This window comes from Cetorhinus maximus, chromosome 25 (genome assembly GCF_964194155.1).
Source record: "Cetorhinus maximus chromosome 25, sCetMax3.hap1.1, whole genome shotgun sequence".
Taxonomy (NCBI): Eukaryota; Metazoa; Chordata; class Chondrichthyes; order Lamniformes; family Cetorhinidae; genus Cetorhinus; species Cetorhinus maximus.
The window spans coordinates 24,773,307-24,800,605 of record NC_135903.1 but is presented as its reverse complement, the minus strand read 5'-3'; the positions used below and the strand labels follow the sequence as shown (position 1 = coordinate 24,800,605).

General features: G+C 43.4%; 1 protein-coding gene across 1 annotated transcript in view; it reads left to right on the top strand.

Moving 5' to 3' along the window:
* samd14 (sterile alpha motif domain containing 14) overlaps positions 1–27,299 on the top strand; it is a 229,110-nt gene that overhangs the window by 110,934 nt on the left and 90,877 nt on the right. Inside the window, exons 3-6 of the mRNA XM_078529637.1 lie at positions 2,488–2,645; positions 3,218–3,554; positions 10,585–10,678; positions 23,158–23,235. Coding sequence (XP_078385763.1) covers positions 2,488–2,645; positions 3,218–3,554; positions 10,585–10,678; positions 23,158–23,235 — 667 coding nt within the window. The remainder of the gene's footprint in view (positions 1–2,487; positions 2,646–3,217; positions 3,555–10,584; positions 10,679–23,157; positions 23,236–27,299) is intronic.

Below are 27,299 nucleotides of genomic sequence, written 5' to 3'. Positions count from 1 at the left end.
CCAATGGTAAAACATTGGATGGATTGTTTTATTGAAGAATATACTGTTATGGGCAATTGGTTGTTATATATGATATTTTGATCACAGATCATGCATGTTCCTCATCAAGTTCAAAAGAGAACTGGATAGTTTTCCACTGAAGTGATCAATTGAAGGATGGTCTAGTACCCTTAGAACTTGAGGACCAATCAGCCAGGCTGCAATTTTATGTTCTTGTCCTTTGTATTCATGTGTTCCTTATTAAGGCTAGATGTGTGTTTCACATAAGTATTACTTGACCTCCTTCCTGCGGTAAATGTTGCTTTGCATTCTCTCGTTCTCTTACCTATTTCTTCCCTCTTCTCCTGAATGCAATGATTCAGCTTGGGGTACCGTTCTGCAGTTGTCCAGTATTGCACCTCAGTTTCCATTCCATTCCAAGCCTAGGTAGCATTCAGAATTTTCCAGCACCCCACTGCGGCGGGGCTGGTGAGTCATTGAAATGTCCACTCACAGCGGCAGGGCCAGAAGATCCTGCTGGTGTGAGGCGCTGGAAAATTCCAGTGAGTAGTTCCTTTGTAGCGGTATCATCGCCATGCTTGGCTGTGCGTTTATTAGAAGTGCACAGGTGTACTCTTAGCCTTGAGTTATTGACTAGAAAGTCATTATTTTTTATTATGGAATTCTCGTTTTTCTTAAGTTTTAACATAAATTGCTGCTGTTGGTCCTTTTGAGCGTCTGTTATGCCAGCCCTTATGGATGATAGCTGTCCCTATTTAGCTTGACAGTTATATCTGTGTGAAACATTGTACACCCTCATAGCTCGATCTCTTGTCTACCTTTGTCTTGTGCGTTTGTTTCTTTGATAATAATCTCAATAATTTGAGAGCTGCAAAAATCTCTAATGCCATTAGTTTATTCCTAAAGTGTTTATCCTGATATGGCTTGCTTTGAAACAGATTGGGTTGAATTTTCTTGTCAGCAGCAAGTGAACGGCACTCATTATTTATTACATTCATCCATAGACGTTCCATGGGAACCTGAGGTGATTAGAAATACATTTCAGCTCAGCATCCCCTGCAGGGGTTCTAGAACGTGTGAACAGGAAAAAGAATAGTCTGTTCCTTAACTAATCAGATTGAAAAATTCACAATGAAACTGGGTAAGACTAGATTTTTTTTTAATTTGTTTTTTTTCTTGGGTTCTGGGCAAAACTAACAAGGCAGCATTTATTGTTCAACTCTACTTCCTTAAGGCTGGTACCACATAAAAAGAAATTAAAGACTTGTATTGGTATATAGACCTTTCACAACCTCAGCACTTCCCAAAGTGTTTTACAGCCACAATGAAGCACTCTTGAAGTGCAGTCACCATTGTAATATAGGTAATATTTTTGTACTGAAGTCATATGAAGGCCAGACTATGGATAGGTGTTTGGTTCCGTTCCTTGAATGACATTAGTGAAACAATTGATTTCCAGCAATAGTCCAACATGGTCATTTTTGACAATGCTGTTCAGTGAATTAATTGTGCCATGGTGAATTTCTGATCTTTAACCTATTAGTTTAGTGCCATAACTACTAAACTACAATATCTCCTAACATTTGAGTGGAAAGCAACTAATCTCTGGTTTACAGTAAAACTTCAGTTTAATTTTGGTTTTGTAATCTGTTACAATCCCTATAAGAATCCATATTCCAAATAACCAAATTTACAGAATGGCACCAGGTGAAGAAATTACAAATAGGATTTCACTTTTTGTAACTTTTAATTTAACTCAAATCAGAATCAATGTAAATTAAATGTAATGTTACAAGAACATCACATTCAGTACAAACCATAAATTACACATGGAATAGCAGATAAAACAGAGACTATCTCACTGATTTAGCAGACAGTCCACTCTGCCTGTAGGGTTCCAGTTTCACCCACATTGTTTGTCCAAGCGAAATTCTAGTCCCTTTCCTTCAAGGACTTAGCCAATTCTCTGCAGCTTCTGTGTAAACAGGGTTCCACCTGTCTAATCTTCCCAGTAGGGAGAATTTCCTTCCAGGATCTCTCAACTCTCCTCTTCAGCTCTTCCTTTTCTGCCTCTCTTTCTATCTGTGTACCACATGGCTCCCATATTTTAACTTCCTTCCTGTTGGTACTGCTTCAAGGTCAAGGGTCATCAGGTCACATGGACCAGTATTTCTTATTGAAGCAAAATTTAAAATTGATCCTGTTACAAGTGGTACAAACTCTTAAAAGTCCTTTCAAATATTAAAAACAATTGCAGATTCTCCAAACAATTTAAAGTAATTACAATGTTTCCTTACTGTTACTGCTTTCAGGTCAAAGCCCATCACAAGTCAAACAAATATATTTCATAATTGATGTGGCATTTGATTTTATACACCCTAGACTTCAAGAAATGTGTTTAGTGTCATTCCCTGTGGATAGCTTTAAATGTTCATCTTACGAATAATACTGTTCTTATCGGCATTTGTATTTTTAACATTGCTGCAGATTTTAATGAGGTGATACCAGAGACTGAAAGACTTGACAGCAGCTTGCAGAAGGCTCGAGCCCAGCTCTCTGTTAAGGCAAGACGACAGCGGCCATCTAGATCTCGACTACGTGATAGCATAAGTTCCACAGAAGGAGATGACAGCCTGGAAAGAAAGGTAAATGGTTTTTCTTTCTAACTGTCAGACCAAAAGGTCCCCCACACTCACTCAGCGTGGATCATTTGGCAACAACAGGGTGAGGTTGAGCTGTACATCTGGCAAATCCCAGGCTCAATTCTAACCTATGGTGAATTAGCTGATCTCTGTCAGTCAGTCGTTGGGACATTTTAACCTCTCTCTGATTGCTGCTGAGTGAGCTCTGCTGGAAAGTGGTGTGTACGGATATAATATGAGGATAGCACTAGACTTGGCCATGATGCCTACCATGATGGTCAATTAGCCCCCAACCAGTCACTACTTAGGCTCACAAATGAAGAATGGGCTTTTGGATGAGATGGTGAAATGTGCGCAGGGAACAATACTCCAGTGGGAATCTAAATCTTCAGTAGAAGAAAGGGTCAAGCAAGACAATAAAAAAGCAGAAATAATGAGATACATGTAGACGGAATAGCGTCTGAGCACCAGATAATGAACATCAAATAGTATGACATTTGTTTTTTTTTTACAAGTTTACCAGAATGATTACACTTTGCTCACAAACTATTTTGTTTTGCTTTGTACAATTTTAGGCGACAGATAGCTATGGAAGCCCACTGCACAGTATGAGATCTCCTTTACATTCTTCACTGCGGGGCTCCTCTCCTTCTTCAGAATCTGCTATATCTTCAGCTTCTCCCTCACATCGAACCTCCTCCTTCTCATTCGATGTTAACATAGTGAGAAGGACATTTGAAGAAGGAGAGCAGGCATCAATGGCAATGACACGTTACCAGACTCTGACTAATGCTTCCTCCCAGGAAGCACTGGGCTTGACTCCTACCAGTTCTCCTTCCAAATCCTGCCACAGCTCTGACACCTCTCCAGTTCACATGAGGAGAGAGAGAAGATCAGAAAAGCACAGTGAAGGTGCTGTTATTCTTTTGTTGCCATTTTTCTCATCGAGATATTTTTGTCTGTATATTGGGTCTGAACTTGGTGCAATATATGAAGTAATAAAAATAAAGTTATTGTTTAAATTACACACATGGTGCCAGCATGCAGGACTATGGAAAAGATTGGATGTACATCTATATCAAGGAGTTCTCTACCTTAGGAACATTGCTCTGAGTGCCTAGCAGGTCAAGGGAGTCATCCTGAGCTGTTCTTGCATGCATCCTAGCAATTACTTCCAGAGTGGCCTTGTCAAGAAGCCACAAAGTCCTAAAGAATAGCCCTTAGAATAACATACGTACATTTTTGGCAAGTCTGTCCAGAGATTAGGGGCAGAATTTTTAGCTTGGCAGGCGGGCGCGCGCCAGACTTGACCGGGCGTGAAATGACGCGTGTTGATGTCGGCCGAGTGTGCCGATGTCAACGCGTAGTCGCGCGATAGTTTGGTTGGCGGGCATACGCTGGAGCCAGTCGACAGTTAAAAGGCCTATTAAGGCAATTAAGTAATCAATTGTCCTGAATTTTTCACTGCCCATTCAACGTAACGGTTGACTGGCGAGTGAAAAGATTTTTGGAAACCTGATCCACGGGCGGGATGAGGTTTCCAAAAGCAAATAAAAATGAAATAAAAACTTTAATTTTTAATTAAAAGCATGTCCCTGCTCAGCGCTGCCGCTCGTGTATCATGGTGGGCAGGTCTTAATTGGCCTGCCAGTGTGAAATTGCGGTGCGCTGTCGATCGTGGGCAGCAGTCAGCTTCCAGACTGCCTCTGCCCACCCCCACTGATCCCACACGCCCAGGGCAAAATTCTGCCCCAGGAAAGATTTGGGGGGCAATTTTAAGCTAACCCACTTGTTGGAAAACTGACAGGATTGGATGTAATGATGGTTTTATATCAGGTCCAATTTTACTCTTCATTGAAGTCAATGGAAAGTGATATTGGGTGGAGTGTAAATCGGGCATTCCACTCAATCCTGGGGATTTCCCAACTGGAGAATTAGACTAAAATGAACCCCATTATTGCAATAAGATTAATCTCTTTTACTTTATGTAATAGATATTTGATAAACTTGATAGAGGCAATGCTTTTTGTTTATTTACTTAAATTATGCCTAGTCTCTACTGAAGATCATTCAAATTGGGCCCATACTTATGGAATCTATCATAAATTGTCGTCCCTGAACATGATGTTGTCTCCCAAATCTGTTCCCATCTTATCCGGAACCCCAGGTTTGAATTCCTGCAATCAGGTTTCTGCCTCTGCCGCAGTACCAGAGCAGCTCTTATCAAAGTCATAAATGACATCCAATATGACCTATGTTTACCCAGAAGGTAAGCTTTCCCTCCTTGTTCTTCCTGATTTATCTGCAGCCTTTGACATGGTTGACCACACCATCCTCCTCCAACGCCTCTCTACCATTGTCATACTTTAGCAATGCTCGTCAACCTTTGCCAATTTCCATATCCAGCATCGGGCCACTGGATGGCCAACTGCAAGTGGCCACTCAGTCTTGGCAATGCAGTGATCAACTCTGACTGGCCAGAGGTCTCTGGTATGAGACAACTATCACTGTGGACACTGCTCCCTGATCATGCCCGTGCATGAATTGGTCATCTCTCCTCACATCTCATGAACGCCGTTTATGAAATGCAGGGTTGTCAGTTGCTATTATCAGTGTCTTTGGCTTTACCAGACTGTACTAGATCATTGAAATAGTTGTGGCACCCATGCACATGTGACCACCCGGCTGACTTCCTTGGCCATCTCCAGCCATTCCTTCTGCATGAGGCTTTCTGGACTCCTACCCACTGGCAACAGTACCTATTTCCTCTGCCTCCAGGGGCAGCTCCAGGAAGGGGGTCACCCCTCTTCTGACTCCAGCCATTCCTACATAGTCTCCCTTGTTGAGCACCCTTCCCAATGCCCTCTTTGTGTGCAGCATGTATGAAGATTGTTGACTGCCCTTTACATATAGCGCTTTCCTTTGACATGCCAGAACTTCCTCCCGCCCACCACCTGTTATTGGCTGGCTCCCCCACCCTCCGGGCATTAATTGGCTGCAGACGGAAAAATCCCCAAGGATGTCCTGCCACCCACTTTACCCAATTTCAACCCCGGCACTGGAACTTCCTCTCAATTGGGAAAATCCTGCCCTGAGTGTCTGCTCATAGCGTTTGGAATTGGAACAACAGGTCTTTGTTCTATTATAATGACAATGGAAAAGTTTTTAAAGGAGAAAAAATAGCGGGGCGAGGGGAGAGAGTGCCTCATGTCAGGGGAGTAATTTGCATTGATTCCTCAGCTGTGGAATTATCGAGTTTATCTGCCTTGGATAGCATGGAAATGAACAAATGCAACGGGAGAAATATTAAATGGAAAGTAAATGTTGCCTTCACAAGCAAGTGTCAATTATGTGAGAAGTGAATTAAGCTAATAGAAATCAGAAATCCCCTACGGCACAGCTCAGTAAACCTAGTTCCCAAGTGTTGAGCCATGCAGACTAGGCATTCCCAGCTTCAATCTTCAGCCTGTGTGAGGCTACTGATCTGAGCTGTTGTGGCAGCAGGGTGTCACAATTGGCTTCAGTGCTCCCAGGCAGGGAGCAGAGCTACGCAGCCAGGGTTCCAGCTCCTTGACACTACCCAGTGAATCTTACTGGAAAGTATATGTGAGTAGATGCTGGGTCAGGGCGGAAGCTGTTGTGGCTGCGATCTCCCAAGGTTCAATCGCTAGCTGCATTCCCTGTCCATGTTTGAGTTGGATGAGCGGACCAAATGTAAGGTGGCTAAATTTTCCAATGACACCAAGATAGCTAGGAAAGAAAGTTGTAAAGAGTCTGCAAAGAGACATAGATAGAATAAGTGAGTGGACAAAAATGTGGCAGATGGAGAATAATGTGGGAAAGTGTGAACTTGTCCACTTTGGCTGGCAGAATACAAAATCAGTATATTATTTAAATGCAGAGAGATTGCATAACTCGGTGCTACAGAGGGATCTGGGTGTCCTGGTACATGAATCATAAAATGTTAGTGTGCAGATATAGGAAGTGATTAGGAGGAAAATGGAATGTTGCCATTTATTGTAAGGGGAATAGAATATAAAAGTAGGGAAGTTTCACTGCAGCTGCAAAGGGCATTGGTGAGACCACATCTGGAATACCTTGCACAATTTTGGTCTTCTTATTTGAAAAAGGGTATAAATGTATTAGAAGCAGTTCCAAGAAGGTTCACTCGACTCATTCCTGGGATGAGGAGCTTATTTTATGAAGAAAGGTGGAACAGGTTGGGGCTATACCCAGTGGATTTTAGAAGGAGAGGTAATCTCATTGAAACATATAAGATCCTGAGGGAACTTGATAGGGTGGATGCTGGGAGGGTGTTTCCTCTTGTGAGGCAGAATAGAACTAGGGGACACAGTTTAAAAGTAAGAGGAGTCCCTTTTAAGACAGAGATGAGGAGAATTTTTTTTCTCTGAGTGTTGTTAGTCTGTAGAATTATCTTCCCCAGAAAGCAGTGGAGGCTAGGGCATTGAATTTATTCAAGGCAGAGTGAGAGAGATTTTTGATTGACAAGGGAGTCAAGGGTTATGGGGGGCAGACAGGAAAGTGGAGTTGAGATCATGACCAGGTCAGCCATGTTCTTATCGAATGGCAGAGCGGGCTCAAAAGGCCAAATAGTCTATTCCTGATCCTAAGCCCTCACACATAAAGAAGTGTCACTTGAATGAGATATTGTAGGATGGCTGTGACCTGTAGACTTAAACTTCAGCATAAAGTAGTGTCATGAGGAGAAAACACAAAACTAATTAGTGGGGAGAGGATGTTAACAGAAATCATATTCCAAACTTTTTCATGTTTCCATTTACTGCAGGCTCCTGTTAAATGTATTTGTTCACCCAGATCACACTTTTATTTAACCAATCTCCAGAGCTTTATAGTTAGCTTTCAGATAATATACTACCTCCATATTATATTAAATTATATTACATTCTAAATTCCTGTGTCCACATTTATAATGGCACCTGCTGATGTAGACTTGCCATAAGACTTGCCACACCCTTCTGCCACTGGTGACACTATAGTGCCTCAGTTTTCTGCTTCCTGGCTTTTGGGTCTGAACTGCAGGAATACTCACTCCTTAACCCTGCTTAATCTGAAGATTAAAAGGGGGAGACCGAACAGACTAACTACAATTAACTTTGCAATTCGCCAAACTACAAGTTAAAAAGTCGCAATGATAAACATCAGTGTTTCGGACATAATACAAGATTTGATCCAACAGAAAATTGCAATGAGGCACTGTGGATTCTGGATAATTTAGTACAACATCATGACAAAGAGACTATTTGCACAATGGGACATGGCACTGGGGACAGTACTGTGTTTGAACTGCAAAAGAAATGGAAGGAAAATTAATCAGATAAATTTGTTTTAGATAACTGGTTTCACATAAGGGCAAGTTTTGCTATACATTTCACAATAATCTGTGTTGTATAATCTTACAATTTTCACTAATTATTTTGCATGAACTTGCTCATCACTAATACCTTTGTTCCCCTGAATACTATTAATTTTCAAGCGGCAAATGTAGGGTTTTACAGGCACTTTAATATTATAGGGGCACAGAGTGCGGGAGACATGTTTCCTCCCATCAACTGCATTTCATGCTATCAGTGCCTGGACAACCAACAGCATGAGAGACGGGTGAAAATGAGGTTCCATGAAAGTGCCATTAGATTGGGGAGACGGTGACGTAGTGGTAATGTTGTTGGACTATTAGTTCAGCAGCACAGGCTAATGTTCTGGGATTCAAATCTCACCACAGCAACTGGTGGAATTTAAATTCAATTAATGAATCAGTAATGGTGACCATAAAATTATTCACTGATTGTCATAAAAACCCATCTGGTTGGCTAATGTCCTTTAGGGAAGGGATCTACTGTCCTTACCTGGTCTGGCCTACATGTGACAGCAAAGGGGTTGCCCAGAATGAAAAAAACAGTAAAAACTGGGAAATAAGAGTACTGGTTCAAACTGTTTTTTTTTTCCTTCTGGGTGGTTTTCAGAGGGCAGTTAAGAGTCACTCAGTTCAAGGACAATTAGGGATGGTCAACAAATGCTGGCATTGCCAGCAATGCCCAGATCCCACGAACGAATAAAGAGGAAAAAAAATTGAAGAAGTTGGCTTCATTGAAGTAAATGTGGGGAGCCTTTTCACTTGACAGAACCCAGATTTTCCACCAGAACACAGCATGAATTCCCCTCGACTTTAAAATTAAAATGGGAAAAATAAGATACAGAGGCTGCTCCTTCTAATCAGCAGAAAAAGCTGCTGAACAACGCAAAGACGCTTATAATTATCTAAAGTGGGCTATTAATAACTAAGACAAAAACAAAAAATGCTGGAAAAGCTCAGCAGGTCTAACAGCATCTGTGGAGGGAAACAAAACAAACGTTTCGAGTCCGTATGACCCTTCTTCAGCGTCTTCTGAAGAAGAGTCACACGGACTCGAAATGTTAATTCTGTCTTTCTCGCCACAGATGCTGTTAGACTTGCTGAGCTTTTCCAGCATTTTCTGTTTTTGTTTATAATTTCCAGCATCCGCAGTATTTTGTTTTTTTTATTAATAACTAAGATTCAGTTTCGGATGTCGTGTAGGTAATGCTGCAGTGAATCAAAATTTGGGGCTTTTGACCATTTGTGCTTCAGCATTTGAGAGCCCAGCTGATTGATAACACTAGAAAATTTGGATGAGAACTTAGCTTTTGCTCACTTCAGTCACTTTTGAAGGCAAACTTCAAATGCCTAACTGGGGACAATCATTCACAAATGTATTATTTTGCAGCAATAATAAAAATGTGATGGGGGCATTAGAACTTTCATTCAGCTTACTGAATAAGCAAGTATTATATAATGCCCACTATATACATATATTCATGTAATGGGACATTAAAAAGTACTACAGCCTAGACTACTTCAGTAATAAAGTTCACAAAAGTACACACTATAAACTTTTATTGCTCTGGGACATTAGTTGTGGCACTAAGGAACAATCTCTCGTCACCATATTACTTTTGCACAATCTCACTAGCTTCTATTTTGAACAGCCATCAAAGTTGGCATCCACCTACCTACCTAAGTGATTTCAGAATGAACAAATATATGTCTCTTCCCTGGGCTGTTCAGATCTGTGGTCACGGTTGAATGTTCACACATGTGTGTAGCCTCAATCCTCACCATAAGACCATAAGACATAGGAGCAGAAATTAGGCCAATCGGCCCATCGAGTCTGCTCCGCCATTCAATCATGGCTGATAAGTTTCTCAACCCCATTCTCCCGCCTTCTCCCCGTAACCTTTGATCCCCTTACCAATCAAGAACCTATCTATCTATCACCAGTGTTGAGTCAAAATTTTGTTTACATTCCATAGCTTTCTGAGTTGATTGCTATGCCTGCTCAATGAACCTAATCAACAATTGAACAGTAGCCTAGCTTAAAAAATAAAATAAATCAAGTTTCTTCCCGTTGTTCTTGGAGTAAAAACTTCGAAATTTCAGTCAGTCGACTGAATAAAAATAAAATAAAAATAACAATAAAACAGTACCATTCAAATTCCTTCTGAACTGAAACTTCAGATGCAGTGACAGAAAAACAACCGATTAATTTAGCAATCACAGACCATCATTAATTAAACACATCACAGTATATCACCAATAATTGAGAATATTAAAACGGCAGGAACAGGGACCTGTGCAGTCCAACTCAGGCACAGCATCCTTTTATTTATTGTCTCATCTGATTAACTCTGGAATGTAATAGCAACTTAGATAAAGTGATGCACTCGCTAGGCTCTTTTCCTTGTTAGATATTCAAAGCTGCGGACGCAGGAAGGTTATAATAAAAGCAATGGCAATGGCGGGAAAGGGCATGATAACTGGCCAATGGTGGATGTGGTGGTAGTGTCCTAGAGTTTTATAATTTTGCATGTATTTTTGTACTTGTAGGTTCAGAGGAGAGTAAAGAAACAAGCCCAGCAGAACCAGCCAGCCCCACAGTCGGCCTTGACAGAAAGGCAAGGCGGAAACTTTTGGACCTTGGGTAGGTGTTATTCTTAGAATGAAATAAGTAATCAAACTTTGTCCTTCACATATAACACTCCAGGACTTAGCAGGTGGAGACATTGCATCAATTTCAGCATCTTTAGTTCTGTAGCTTGCAATTTCAAGCATGCATGTAAGACCTCAACAGACAACGAAGAGCAATATCCATCTTATTAAAGCATTTAATAATCATCCGTTCTTATTATAATACATGAGTATATTTTTGACGAACCTCAGGTGAGGTGAAGGTGGTTTCTCTAATTTGGAATAACTGGAATATTAGAATGGAGCTTTATAAGTACAATCAGGGCAAAATTCTTCCTATTTAGCAACATGCAACAGGCGGCAGTGAACCACCAGTCCAGGACACATCATGCCCGATAGTTTTTACAATTACAATGGAGAAGAGAATCGATTGGGTCGTAACATGAGCTGCCACTTTGTTGTCACCCATTCTACACTCTGGTCCAAGACAAATGTATATCCCAAGGGACAATTAATTTCAAATTTGAAGTGTCCATCACAGCTGTAGCCCACCATCATGATCGGTCCATAGCCAAACACTTTCGGATCTTCCACTCTTTAAGCCATCAGACCTGCAGTGGTGCCGCCCACCCATTCGTTTTGATTTAAAACATTGCTTTTCCATGACATACTCCACACTTGAAAAGTTAACTTTGTGGGGTAGTTTTGGCTGGGATTTCTGCTCCCGACTGTGGCGGGCATCATGGTGGGCGTGAGAGCTAAATCTTGTGAGAAGGCCCAAAACCAGTTTTATGATGATGTAGAACGAGGAAGTGGTTGTGCGCTCCAGCCATCAATGGCGGGTCGTGTTTCCCGCTGCCAAATGCCGTGAACATCGTTAGTATAAATCAGCATCTTATTCTGACCCCTGCTCACCAGAATCATCCCGCTACATTGGATTAGGGGCCCATGTCAGCCTGCAATTAGAACGATGCGTTTCACAGCAGAATTTAAACAACGTGCCGCTGGCAGCCTGCACTTCGAGCCTGACCCCGAGGTGAGTTTGCATCCCATGCATTGCACAGCACTTGCAGGAGTCAGCGCCAGGCTTCGCAGGCTGCACTGCATCGGGTTCAAGGGGGGTCTCAAAGCAAGTCCCTGCAGGTACCACAGCAGAGTTAAGGCAGGGGTGGCTATTACTCTGCTGCAGGGCAAGGGCTCCACTGGGGAAGGGGCCAGACAGGACTGAGGGAAGGGAAGGGGCTGCAGGGCCAGGGCTCCACTGGGGACAATAAGCAGGGAAGGTTGCACAGACACACATAACTGTGGGTGGCAGGGGGTTGCTGGGGGGAGAGGCGGGGGAGGTGCAGTTCACTTGACGTGCAGGGAGTCAGTAAAGTGAAGCAATAATGCCCAATCATGCAATGCTGATCCCTCAAAATGTCAATGATCGCTCCCCTAGTTTTAGCCCCTCATTTGCAGCCTTCAAATTCACCAGAGTGTAATGGAACTGCAGAACTATTGTGTGATTGGTCAAGCTTGAGAATCTCTTGGAATGTGACCATTAACCACTCACAGACGAGAAGCCTCCGACCCCCTAAATTAATCTCATTAACCCTCATGTTTAGTCCAGTGCAGTCGTGGTAATGATGTTTAGTCCAATGCAGGTAATGATGATCCCAACGCCTGGGCTGAAAGCAGGACATCCGGTCGCCTGGCCAAAACTATCACCAGTCAGTCATGTGTGCTGGGGAGTGGTTGGGGTGGTTTGTGGTGAATGTTCATGCGCACCACGCACTGGGCATCATTTCAGGGATCAGTACTCTCTGGCGTGCGTGAAAAGGCCTTGAGCTCACAGCCAGAGGCAGAAAGTGGACCTTTGGCAACAAATGCTGACTTGCGTGTTTCTCATTGATACAGCAGTGAGGAGGCCATCAGGACAATGGATCCTGGTGCTCTCACTGACTGCACTATTGCTTTATAGGCAGGAGAGAAGAATGAGAAGAAAGCGTTGGAGGCGCCTGGCTCACCAAAGGGAGGAGCAGAACCCTCAAGACCAAGGGCAGCAGGTCCTCCTCCGGACGCAGAGGATGATCCTCAATGGGCTGTAATTTGTAGGCACCTCGCTGGACCCAGGGTGCATAGACGTTGCATGTGTTATCTCCAGATGAGTGAGAGCCAGTGCCACAGATGCCTCCACATGTCAATGGACCTGGTGAGTCACATTTGCCACATTCTGCAGGGTTTTGCATCACAGGGACTTGGAGGGCACTCATTGCCAGTGGCAGTGAAAGTAACAGCCGCACTCAATTTCTACACCAGTGGCTCCTTCCAGAGTCCCACTGGGGACCTCTGCAGCATTTCCCAATCATCCACCCACAAATGCATCCAGGAGGTCATAGATGCCCTTTTTGCAAAGGCCCAAAATTTTGTCCACTTCGACAGAGATCAAGCAAGCCAGGGTTCCCAGCTAGTGTCCATGGCCCATACATGCTGAGTAGGTCTCAGATCCCTGACATCTTTGAGGGACCACACAGGATGCAGGGTTGGCTCCTCGGGGACAAGGGTTACCCACAAAGAACGTGGCTGATGACACCCATGTGGAGGCCTCAGAATGCAGCAGAGAGAAGGTCCAAAGAGGCTCCTGCTACAACCCAGGCATTGGTGGAACACACCATCAGGATCCTGGAAATGTGATTCCAATGCCTGGACAGGTCTGGCGGAGCACTCCAGTATAGTCTCATGCATCATTGTGGTGATGAGGTCTTGGAAGCCGAGGATGTAGGTGAAGAGGCCTTACTCAGGCCAGATGAGGCAGGCATGCTCGTGAGGCCCTCATTGCCAGCAGGTTTCAGGAGTAGGATGATGAGATGCACTCAGGATCCTCCTGGACAACTCTCCTCCACCTTGGGCCAGCATGACCACCAGCATAGCTAGTCCTCTAATTTCACTCGAGCTTCCAGATGACAGTGCTCGTTGCACAGAATGTTCACATTGCCCTGATGTTGTGAAGGATGAACAAGCCTCAAGGGCACGTGTCCATGCTGAGATGAGGTACTACCTGGAGGAGGACGTTCTGGTATCAGACATCAGAAAGTGCTACCTCTTCACACATCCATCCAGCAGCCCAGTCACAACAGCACCTTACAAGATGCAGGGGCCCTTGCACGATCCTCAATGGCCTAGTACCTGCATGCCTTCAATCTGGCCATGCTCCTCATGGAGATCCATCAGAACTCATGCACGATATGTTACATCAGTGGCAAAACACAGAAACATAACAGTTGGGACCAGGTAGCCCGTGAAATACCGTTACTGTGACTGCACTTAGAGATGACCCAGCTGTGATACACTCCCTGAAATGACACTGACATCTGGCAGTTAAAGTTAGGGATCCTCAGCTGCATTTCTCCTAACCCTACTATGGAGGTGAAGCACCTGAGCATGATGAGGTCAGACACTAGGCTGCCTGATACTGAGCTGCCTCCTCTTACAACCAGTGTGCCTTTGTGGCCAGCCCTGGCCCTAGCAAAGTCCAACATGATCAGAGAACATGAAGCCCTCAGGGGCACACACCTTTGCTAATGAGGAGCACCATTCTGCTTCATCACACACTCGCTCCTATCCCTTTGCACCCCTCCATTTTGTCTGAAGCAATGATGTGCAATTCCAGATTGTGCCTAAAGGCTGTTTTGGCCTCCAGAAATCACCATTTGGAAGTAGCATTAGTAATCTCTTGGAACGTCAAGGTGATGGGACACACACTGCTGTCTACCAACTTTGTGACCACACCCTTCTCCCCACAATAGTCACAACTATCGGGTGAGAAACGCTTAAGGTTGGACCTCTCAGTGCCTGTACACAAATATGCTATTGCTTCATCACTTTAAGGTGGCAAGGTTGTCCCAGTTTTTGCTGAGCTCGGCAGTTTGACACTGGGAACATCGGAAACCTATTTGGCTGACGGCAGCGGTCATAAGCTCTGAGTATAGGCTCATGTCATCTAAACCCTGCTGAGAGTCAGTGGGCAGATGGAGTTGGATGATCGATGAGCCTTCTCCATGTGTGAGCATATCTCTCCTTAAATACCACATGTACACCTGTCAAGAATGCAAATGAGATAGGGGCACATCCCTGCCTCAATCGTTCAGAGCCAAAAATGCACATGACGGGACCCTGGGAGGAATGGGATCGAGGTGTTTTCCACAAGCACACTTAACATGAAGGTTCAGGTGTTACTGATATGGAGCACTGTGGTGAGGTGGTAGCAGACTGCACAGAAGAAAGGCCCAGGTTAGAGACAGTTGCCATAGGTGGGTGCACGAACCAAGGTATCACATGTGATTGACATTAAAACAGCTCACCATAAGACGGAGGCATAGGTAAGAAGTGATATGAATGACATTATATACATGTGGTTAACACCCGTGCAAAATTGTGCAACTGCACTTTCACTTTCCTTACCCTGCTGCTATGTCTTGGTGGTCCCCTGACATGCACAGCTGAGGTAGAGGTAGCCTGCTGACTGCTACGCCCTGTTGTCTGTGGTGACGTTGGCAGGCGTTCTTTGGAGGGCTGAGGCCTGGTGGGCCCCAGCCTGCTTTGGGTCTCTTGCTGTGGAGCGGGTGCACCCTCCTCGGCCTGTGGAACTGGAGCTGATGGGGTCACAGGCAGAGGAGATTTGGATCAGCAAGGCACTCCTGGAGTCACCTGGGTGCATGGCCCCAGAGTATTGAGCTGCTGGTCCTCCTCCTTTGGGTGGCCTAGGGCTCCTGGCTGACTCCTTGAGGAGAAGGGGCAGCTGGAGTGAGATCGAGGTGCCACCAATGGCTGCAGCAATGGAGTGTAGCTCCTACAGCAGTGTAGGACCGATGTCCTGGACTAAGGTGTCCATGGCAGCTGTCAACCCATCAGTGTTGACCTCAGGGCATTGGCATGCCAGCGCTATCACCTCAGAATGAAGGCAGACAGACTCCTCTATCATGCATTGCAATCTGAAGAGTGCAGCTGACATCCCTTCCTGATGTTCCCGTGATTGCCTTTGCAGCTCTAACAAACGATTTAGGATGAGTCCGGAGGCTCATCATCCGACTGGGACTTGGCAAAATTGTGGCCTCCAGTAGTCGTCTGAGTTCTGATGACCTCTGATGTCCCTGCCTCCGCCTGTTATAGGGCAGATGGTGACCCTGAGGCTACTCTAGAACTAGGCCCCACTGAAGTGTGTATCTCTGAGCTGGTAGAGGGTATGGGTGAGCGCTGTGACGGGACTTCAAAGGTGCTGTACTCAGGTTCGTTATCCGAGGTATCATCAGGGCTGGATTTGAGGGCCTGGCTCGTGGATGCCCTCGGCAGCTTCCCGGAGGTGTCTATGAATGAAAGGAGAGACAATTAGTGCATGGCAGGAGACTCTGAAACAGGAGATATCACTCACAATATTGTTGTCTGATGGATGTTCTAGTGCAGGATCCTCACTTGGGTGGGCGCCGCTGACCTCACAGTCAGCACAGTCACAGGCCTATGTGTGGGTGGCAAATGGAGCCCTGGACAAGATTAGGGCCCAAACTCTAGAGGAGATGAGGCCAGATGGAGATCTGAGAGCGTGTGAGTGAGTGGTGATGTCCCTTGAGGAGGCAATGAGTGAGATCCTTGTGAATGTGATGGGCTTGAGAATATGTGAGTTGAGAGTGATGAGATGGTGGAATGGAGGAGATCATTCATCCTTTTTTGGCACTGGGCGGCTGCCCTCTTTTTTAGGGTGTTGGCGCTGGCAACTGCTGCTGCATGCTAGAGTGGTGGCCTTGCTTTCTGGCTTTCACACAGAGTGGGGCTAGCGGACTTCATGGCGGGCCTCCATGGTGTCCAGCAGGTGCCCAAAGAAGGTGTCACTAAATATGGGGGTAGCATGTTTCCTCCCTTTGGCAGCCATGCATTTCCAGCAGCTTCCAATGCCTTGGGGAGAACTAACTCTGTGCAGGGGTCCCCTTTAAATATGGTGCCCGGATTACTGAAGGCCTGAGGTGATGGCGGGGCGGGCGAATCAGAGGCTGCCCCACTAGTGATCCGGTGTGTTTCCTGGAATGCATTAATAATGAGGTGGAGCCTGCTGGGAATGGGACGAGATGGCGTGAAAAGCCGCCATTGCGGCCAGCGGGTGAAACATCCTTTTTCCTGCCCACTGCCGCACTTTGTGCAAACCTGGGATGATTTCGCCCAAAATGTTGCTGTTGCTGAGGTTTCTTTCCCTATCCCCATTTAGAGTATCTGAATTCCACGGGCAAGTTCTTGACAGGTTACAAAGGAAGAAATTCTGTAGCCCAGTCAATGACACAAGGGTAGGAATTAGTCCTTACTTCCGTTTTCTGGATAGAAAACGAGTACAAAAAGCACCAATTTGGAGATACGTCCTCTGCCAGATCTTGGGCACTGCCATGTTGGCAAAAGTGGCCTTGCAAGCATCCTGGGCAGTCACCAAATATGTAAATGAGTGGCCTAATGCCTGTTTTAGGCCACCTTGAAGAAGTTGGATTCGATTGGGGTGGTGGTGGGGAGGGGGGCAGGAGCCAAGCCTGCTCCTCTTTGGATTCTCGTCGCAAAAGGCCTAATAAGCAATTGTCACCAAAAGGTAAGTTTTTGTTAAATTTGAAAAAGACATTCTTGTGGAGTGTGGAAGAGCAGGAGTGCTCTCCCCTGATGTCACAGTATTCAGATTGCTCACTCCCTCCCCACATTGTCATTCCACCTCCCTCTAAAAATCTATCTGTGGGCTGCTGCTGGTGAGGTATGACAGACACCTGCAGCTCATGGAAGCAATGCTAATGAGCCCAAGGGCCAATTGTGGGCTGTCCCTAGGCCTCTTGGTTGAGACACCACTGGCTATGGACCCAGAAATGAGCCATAACTAATTTTCTCTCCACAATCTCTACCAGTTTTGGTGTGCTCCAAATGTGCAAAGAAAAATTTGAAAGAAATGTGATCAATATAGAAGATTGCATTTTGCAGTTTATTCGCTTGTGTGGTAAACTATGTCTTCATTTTTCTTGCATCAAATATTCATTGCCTGAAGGAAACACTTTAGATCATTGCATTGCTTTGTCTGTGGGAACCATAAAAAGGCATCTCACATTTAACATTTGTTTTCAGAAGTGAGAATGCCATAAATATTGTGTGTTATATTTATATATGTATGTTATTGTGATGAATATTGAACGGAGAGGATATTTATGAGCCTTCCAATTACTGACAAAGCCATAAAAACAGCCTATTTACATAAAGTCAATAATGTTGATTTACATGCCAGTTAATCATCAAAATAGTCAAAGAAAAATTGTGATGTAGCCTGTTTGCTTAGAGTATATTTTTTGTTCATTAGTTTTTCTATCATTTATCACAGTTTGAAGATCTCATAACATCTGGTGTGTACATGCATGAATGCAAGAATGTATGTTACTTACATCTGTCAGGTTTAAAACCTGGTGATCAGTTTCATGAATAACGTTCAGAATCACTCAAGATATATCAACAATTACTTACAGCAACTGAACTATGTTCTGCCATCTTGTTATTTTGTTCATAACATTAATCATATTCTCTGTGTGTTGGGATACATGGTTTCCCTCAACCAGAACCATCTAAACAAATTATTGCTGTTTGTGGGACCACGCTGTCCATAAATTGCAGTTACGATTTCCCAAATTACAACTGTGACGGCACTTAAAACAAAAGTGCATGATTGACTGTGAAAGACTTGTAAATGTGAAAAGCACTATATTTTCTTTCTTAATGGTCTATTCACATGTGTTAGCTCTGGTCTGATCATTCTTACTGATCATAAATAGAGCTCAACAAGCAGTAGCATAAGGCAAGAGACTATTTTTACATGGTTAACTAATTAGTAAAGAAGGGTGTAATCTTCTGCAGTTGCCCGCTCAGGTGAAAAAGTGCTGATTTTAGTACTGAAAAGAGAGGCACGTTGCCAAAGCTTTTCATCTTGTACTTATCTGGACAAATGCAAGAATGCCAAATTTTAAATGATCACAACTTATACTACTAAAGAAAAGGGTGCTGATTGGTTGACAAGTCGACTCTGATTGGCCAAGCTCTTGCCATGGAGAAACAATGGGGAGCTATAGGCACCCAACAGTCCCGGGCAATTCAGAAAAAGGTGCAAGGTTTGAACGTATTCCTATTGTTTGCAGAGAATAGGTCCCTGTGTATGAATGTATGTCACTTCTAGCAAGTGTAAAAGAGCCACATTACAAGCTCAACTGATCATCTTAAATTGATTATTAGTGTAGCTATTAGAGCACTCAGGATTGTTCAGCAAGTGCTGCCCAATTGTGGAATCACACCTAACAGTAAACTCTCTTTTTGGGGTGTATAAATGTGGGCTAGTTGAGTATGGTCTGTACTCTGCCTATCAAGAACAACCAAAGGGACATGCTGTTTGATTTGATCAGCCAATCATTGGAATCTATGGCCTATGTACCTGAATGGAAAAAATGTCTACTCTTAAATGTGATTCTCCAATTGGGCAGCACTGGTTGAACAATCCCAAGTGTGCTAACAGCTACACTAACAACCAGCTGGGTTCCTCTCACTTGTTTGCTCACCCCTGGCCTCCCAATTGCAGCCCCCCTCATCTTCCCTCACCAGAGGTCTGCCTGACTGGCCCTACGAAACCGCCCCACTTACCCTGCAGTCCGGTCTCCGTGCTGATCCTTGTGAGGGACTGGCTGCAGTCCCAGCAGTGGCCACCACTCCCAGTGGGGATGCTGGGGCGGGAAAGCTGCCAGCCATCTGATTGCCTGGTAACTCTCAGAGGCAGCACATCCTGCCAGATGGGGGTAGAAGGCACAATTTTAGCCACCTAGCAACCTGATAGCCAATAAATCAAACCATGCCTTTCCAGCACCGGAGAGGCAGTATCTCCCCTGACATTTCAGCTGGTAGGCAGTGCCACATCTTCCACAAGTAATTCCAGCCAATGTGATACTTTGCTTTCAAAGAATGGATTAAAATCTTGTGGAGGAGTAAGTCCAATAGCAAAAAAACATTTAGCAGAGAGTCTTTGCTCTTTTCTGTATGTTACCATTAGTTTACCTGGATATCAAAACAAGGATCGACTAATTAAAGGTATTGGAAATTGGGACTCACCCATGAGAGTGAATGAAGATTGTGTAAAAAGACCGGAGAAGACTGAAAAATGTAACTTGTTCATGTGAAAATCATTCGCTCGCTATTTTAACAGAAGTTAAGCAGATGAAACTGAAAAGGTTAATCTTTGGGCTAAGTGCTCATCTAATGTTGCCTACACCATGGAGGCCTCAAAGAAAGTATACCAAGAACTTAAAACAAGAGTCAAGAAGTGAACATGCATATTTGCAGATTGACAGTATGGTTATAAAATAGCTGCAGTTCAGTTCTCTCATACAAGATCAGACATATCAAAAAATATTAAAAATACATATAGAAAATGGAAAATTCATCAAATACAGTGTCAGAAATCTACATTTCTTGAAGGGGCCTTAACCCTCAGATAGTGCTTGAAAGTAAATCCCATATACGACTGACATCCTATATATTGTTGCTATAGCACTGGGATGTCAACACAGATAAATCTTTCTGATCTGCATTGTGGATTAAAGTTAATAGCAGCATCTGATCTGAGCATCGGATATTGGAGGCTTCCTTTCACGTACTTCTGAGCTGATTATAGTTAACAGGCACAAGTGCAAACCTGAAGTTCATTTTGGTTCAAAGCTAATGTAGTTTGTAAAATCAATACAATCCAACTTAACATTTCATCTACTGGGCAGTTTGTGAATGTGTATAAAATGAATGCAGGGCATTCAGCCACAGATGAAGACAAGCCTCAGCAAAATTCACTCATTAAATAGCGACTGAGAATTATTTTAAAGGTATTGTATCAGGTATTGTTATATAGTGCAGACACTTGGGCAAAATCAGAAGACAGGAACAATGACTGGATACAAATGAGATGTGGCTGCTGAGATGGATGCATGGAGTGACGAGAAAGGACAAAATCAGGAACCAGCACATCAGGGGGTCAGTGAAGATTGTGGGAGCATCAAAGAAAGCTGAGAGGAGATTGAAATGGTATGGTCATCTATTACGAGGAGAGGGGAAATGTGGTGAGGTGAGTGATGGAGATGGAACAGCAAGGAAGACAGAGAAAAGGAAGGCCTAAGACTAGATGGACAGATGTAGTGGCGAGAGTCTTAAGCACAGGGGGATTAGAAGAGGAATGGGTGATGGAGAAAGGTGATCAACCAGCATTGTGGCGAGCCCAAGTAAAATAGGAGAAGCTGAAAGAAGAAGTAGTACCGGCCTTTAGTATAAAAGCAAAATACTGCGGATGCTGGAAATCTGAAATAAAAACAGAAAATGCTAGAAAAACTCAGCAGGTCTGGCAGCATCTGCGGAGAGAGAAACAAACAGCGGGATTTCCTGCACCCGCCCGCCGCCGCGATCTTCCAGTCCCGCCGCAAGTCAATAGACTTCTGGTTGGGGCGCCGCCTCGACCCCAACAGCTCCCGCCCATGACTGGGCCGGAAAATCCCAGCCAGAGTTAACATTTCGAGTCCGGATGACCCTTCTTCAGCTCTGAAGAAGAGTCGTACGGACTCGAGACGTTAACTCTGTTTCTCTCTCCACACATGTTGCCAGACCTGCTGAGTTTTTTTGGCATTTTTTTTTTGTTTTTATATCAGGCTTTAGTAGTTTGTTTATTGGGGAAAAAAACCCAGAAACCATCACAGGTCACTTATAATTTTGCTTGAAAATAAATTAAGCAACTTAAATTAAAATTCAAAAAATGATATGATAGATCAAAATAGTTTGATCAGACTACCCTAGCCAAAAAATAACTGGGGTATGTTTTGGAAAAGAATTTCAGACGGATTGGAAAATGCACTGCAGATTCCCTTTTGCTTGCTTTAACTCTACCACCAAGATGAATTTTACCCCCTACATCTTCGTTCTTGAGTAGCAATGTTAGGAATGTCCCTACAAAGTCTGAGGATGTCTATTATCTTATGAGTAGGTTGGTTAGCCATTTTCTATTCCAACTTCTTATCTACGTTGAAGCACCATTAAAATTTATACTGATTAAGTGGCTCATTAGCTGCTTCAGGAGTGTTGAAGGATCATTACCCTGGCATTGAAAGATGTTGTAGAACAAGAATTTTTTGTTAAAAACTGACAAAAATTAGAAAGTCTCTCATCAAAAATTATTGACTTTTGACCAGGGTAAGTGAACGTTGAGAATAAATAAAGCATATGGTGTAGATGAGTGAACAGGACAGGGAGAAGCTTCACACCATTAATGGTCAAATGTAAAGCACAGTAATAAATCATAAGAGGGAGGTATAGGCAGTGTAAGGGGAGAATTTGGAATCAGGTTATTGTGGAAATCCAATAATTCAAAGCTGCCTCCAGTTAACATTATCATGTAATAAAAGGTCCCTGGCAGTGATTCTGAATACCTGAGATTAGAATCCCCCCAAAAAACACCAGATTTAGGTAGAGACGAGTTAGTTTTATAGATTCCAACATAGACTTACAAAGTCCCCCGGGAAATAGATACTGCAAATTGAGAAGGCTGTTAAAATAGCACAGAATCACAGAATCTTTACAGTGCAGAAGGAGACCATTTGGCCCATCGAGTCTGAACTGGCTCTCTGAAAGAGCATTTTGCCTAACCTCACTGCCCTGCCTAATCCCCGTAACCCTGCACATTCTCTCTTTTCAGGTAGCTATCCAATTCCCTTTTGAATACCTCGATCGAATCTGCTTCCACCACCCTCTCAGGAAGTTTGTTCCAGACTCCAAGTTTGTTCCAAGCACGTGGGATCCTTGGCTTTATTAATAGAGGTTTAGAGCATAATAGTAAGGAAATTATGCAAAATCATTATTTAACATTGGTTAGGCCTCAGCTGGGGTATTGTGTTCAATTCTGGGCACCAGACTTTAGGAAGGATGTCAAGGCTTTAAAAAGAATGCAGAAGAGATTTACTAGAATGGTGCTTTTTATGTGGAGAGATTGGAGATGCGGCAGTTGTCCTATTTAGAGCAGAGACAGCTGCGAGGTTGTTGGAGGTGCTCAAGATCACGAACTGTTTTAAAAGAGCAAATAGGGAAGAACTGTTTCCAGTGGCAGAAAGGTCAATAGCCAAAACATTTAAGGTGATTTGAAAAAGAACCAGAGGTGATAATGAAGAAACAATATTTTTTATGCAGTGATCTGGAATTCACAGCCTGAAAATGTGGTGGAAGCAAATTCAAGAGTAACTTCCAAGAGCATTGTATAATTGCTTGAGGGGAAGAATTATACAGGGCTATGAGGAAAGAGCAGGAGAATGGGACTAATTGGATATCGCTTCCCAAGAGCCAGATGGGAGTGATATGTTTCTAACAGTTTGTAGAAATATCACAAATAGACCTTGAGGAGTTCAAGTGCTTTGGTCTCAGAATAAATGCCTGCACCATTTACAGGGTACAGTTACGAAGATCTTCGTCCACGAAAGGAAGAAAAGCAGAGAAGGCAGCTAACAGACTGTCTACTGGTAGCAGGTAAAGTCAAACTGTTATTTCATGAACTGTGATATCTTCTGACACAGCTAAAGGAGTATTGAGTTCACAGAGTAGCTGAGGGTTGCCAACTCTTCTCCAGGAAGTTTCACCACATGAGCTTCCACCTCCAACTGTAGCTGCCCCTCACTCCCACCATTGGTCAACTTAATGTCAGCCCTTGGGTCACACTGCTGTGGGCAAACAAACACTGGATTGGACGATTCTTGATCAATCTGCCTTTCTCTCCACTCCCTTATGTTTAATAAACACAAATACTGAAAGAAAATGAAAAGAGAAATTTCTCTGTTGATATTTCTCCTGGGTTGCTCACAGAATTAGCATGGAGATTAATCCTCAATTCACTGAGACTTTAGGGCAATCTTATAGGGTTGGCAATCTTACCCTTGCTGGCGGCAGGGAGGGAATGGTGGAGAACGGAGGCATTATCCTTGTGGCTTTATTTCTTACCTGCCCTCCCCACAAATTGAGGAACAATCGAATCACCACTTGAATCTCAACTCCACAAAACTTATTCAACCTTTCAAGTTTTCCTGTTGTTGCACATTGCTGGTAAATTCAGTATATTTTAAGTGTGAATTAATTTAATTTAATTTAATTAATTAATTATATTGTGAATTAAAAACAAAAACGCTGGAAATACAGTGCAACTCTATCAGGACCTGAAATAAATACTTCAGGCAGTAATGTTTTGGATAGAGCTCCTTTACCACAATATTTCTGACAAAATTTCTGGGGATTTTCTGCTTCTACAGTTAGGAGCCCTGAAGGAAGTCAGGATGGAAACCCATTGCTTAAGATTTGTGCCCCCAAATATATTGCCACAGGTCATCTTAAGTTACCCAAAAATCACATAACTGGGCCAAGTGCATGGGTGAGGCCTATGCTGCCTCCCACTTCACATTCCTCTTCATCCAACAAAGTGCCACCAAAAGTAACCTCGTGCTCTGGCTGGTGCCAGAAGACTCTGCAGTGCAAATTATCCAGCCCCATTACCACCCTGTCAGACATTTTTGTTTCTTTCTCTGAACCCAGCTCAAGACATGACCCTGCCAGAGCAGGGCCTGCTCCTACAGAGGAGTATCCCAGGCTATGCAAGTGGCCAAGACCATGAAAATTGGGGTCATTTTTCCCCTTAGTCATCAAGCCAGGGATCCTAGAGGAAAATCACAAATCGAATTCTCTCTGCTAAGGGGTCTGAAACACCTATAACTAGGATTGAGGAGAAATCCTATTTGGAATGTTAACATTTTCTCCAAATGGGCATTAATCCTTTTCATTTTTTTCTGATTGTAGGCTGAATTCATTTGGATATGTTTTCTAGTCAAACTGATTCCCTCTGTGACACATCAGGCAATCTTCTCCGGTCATTCTCCTATTTCTCATCTGAGAAACAGGTGTTGGTAGCTGAAGGTCAGAGGCTGCCTCAGTCACTGATGCCCAAAGTCTGCCTGAAGCAATTTTCCGATGGGTCTTTAACTGGTTGGACAGTATGTCCAGCCATTTTCACTGAGAGACTGCTTAAAAATGCAGCCTTCTTCACTGGTTGTAGGACTCCTGATGCGAATTTCATATACAAATGGGCCAATTTTCACAGAGCGTGCGCTACCCTTTTGTACAAGTCAATGAGTGACCTCACAATAAGGCCTTAGAGGAGCTCCTGAAAGCTGGCTAGAAAAAGGAACAATGAGAATTTCAGTTTCATTTTTGTGAGAACAAGATCTCCTGGGCCCACAAAAAAATTCCAGCCACTGCCTGTCTGTTCAAGAATCTCACTCCCAACAACCAGCATGTCAACTCATTGCTTCTCCTTTTCCCCCAACATCCTCAGTGGAGAAGTCCTTCTAATGCTTCCCACGTACCATAGGGCACTGTTCATTAATGGGAATTATCTTGGACCTTCTCCTGTTCCGCTACCACATCTTTGGCAGAAGTCCAGTGGAAACCACATCTACAAGTACATTTGAAGTTTGTGCCAAAGTTATGGCGGTGGACTGGGAGAAGCCACAAAAAAACTCCTGACAAAGGTAATAGATAACCAGCAGTGTTGCAATTCCACATATCAACTCTAGAGCTTTATCAAAGTCAACACCTCAATGGCCAGAGTAAATTCACAGAATCACAGAATCACACAGTGCAGAAGAGGCCCTTCGGCACATTGAGTCTGCACCAACACATGAGAAACACCTGACCTACCTACCTAATCCCATTTACTAGCACTTGGCCCATAGCCTTGAATGTTATGATGTGCTAAGTGCTCATCCAGATAATTTTTAAAGGATATGGGGCAACCCGCCCCCACCACCCTCCCAGGCAGTGCATTCCAGACCGTCACCACCCTCTGGGTAAAAAAGTTTTTCCTCACATACCCCTTAAACCTCCTGCCCCTCACCTTGAACTTATGTCCCCTTGTGATTGACCCTTCAACTAAGGGGAACATCTGCTCCCTATCCACCTTGTCCATGCCCCTCATAATCTTGTACACCTCAATCAAGTCACCCCTTAGTCTTCTCTGCTCCAATGAAAACAACCCAAGTCTATCCATCCTCTCTTCATAACTTAAATGTTTCATCCCAGGCAAAATCCTGGTGAATCTCCTCTGCACCCACTCCAGTGCAATCACATCTTTCCTATAATGTGGCGACCAGAACTACACACAGTACTCCAGCTGTGGCCTCACCAAATACAATTCCAACATGACCTCCCTACTTTTGTAATCTATGCCTCGATTGATAAAGGCAAGTGTCCCTTATTATACCTTTAAAATTGCTGCTACCTTCTGTAAAATATATCATTTATAAAGATCAAGTTCTTATCTATTTTTTCCCATTGTACAATGTGGCAAAAGAAACGTGGAAGTCTGTTACTGTAGAGATCAAAGATATCCAACACCAAGTCTCATTCTGGCAGCAGATTAATATTAAACAGAATTAACAATGCATAATGTCTAATTCTTCAGAGAAAAATGTTTACCTGAAGAATTAAGGATCTTACTGGGGTAGAAGATGCATTGAAAATACTTCTGCCAAAGGAATGGAATATTATCAGATCTGCACCAACTGGCAGTTTAAAGTGTGCAAGTTTGTCAGTCATTCACCAAAAGTAATCAGCTTCTTTTTCTTGGTGATTTGAGGTTGCCAATCACCTTTCTCCTAACTATACTCAGTTCTGCCGAAGGGTCATGAGGACTCGAAACGTTAACTGATTTCTTCTCCACCGATGCTGCCAGACTTGCTGAGTTTTTCCAGGTAATTCTGTTTTTGTTTTGGATTTCCAGCATCCGCAGTAGCTTTTAGCTTTTTGTTTTTAATCAATTCAATTGGTGGGTATGATGTTCAACTTAATTGGATTGGTTATATTATTGGTTAACAGCTCCATTGAAGTAGCAGATAGAAGAATGTGAAACTAACCCATTAAGCATTAGCTCTCACCAGCAGCCATTTTTAGTCTCGTCCTTCAAGGTGTTGGAAACAGAAAATTGTTTGAAATACACAGCAGATTAATCAACAGCTAAAGAGGTTGGAAAGAGTTAATGTTTAGATGGGCATCTTTACTGGAACCCAGTTCTAAGGTTTTGTTTTGATTCACCCTTACAGCTTGTTAACAATACTATCTGATGGTTTAAAATATTTAAATTAGCCTGCTCTCAATCAGGTAATTCTCCACCTACCTTTGAATTGTCAGGGGTTCCCAGGATAGAGACAGATGTGATAATGAGTCAGTTTTGCCTTGTGAATGTTTAATGCAGAGCCTGTAGCGATTACTGCAGATGCATTGTAAAAGGTTTAATTTGCAAACTAATGTAATGTATCTGGGATAGGATCCCCAGTGAAAGGTATTGGACCCTAGGTTGCACTGAAGTTCCCACAACTCCTTTCATTTTCATATTTAAAGTATCTGTAAGCTTTCAGAATAAATTACTTTTGAAATCTTATGAGCTCAGCATTACAGCCACCTCAGTAAATTCATCTCTGCAGTAAACTGTGCTTCCCTGTAGTATTTCTTGCCTTGCATTAACACAGTAAGATTAGCAACAGGAGTGAGCC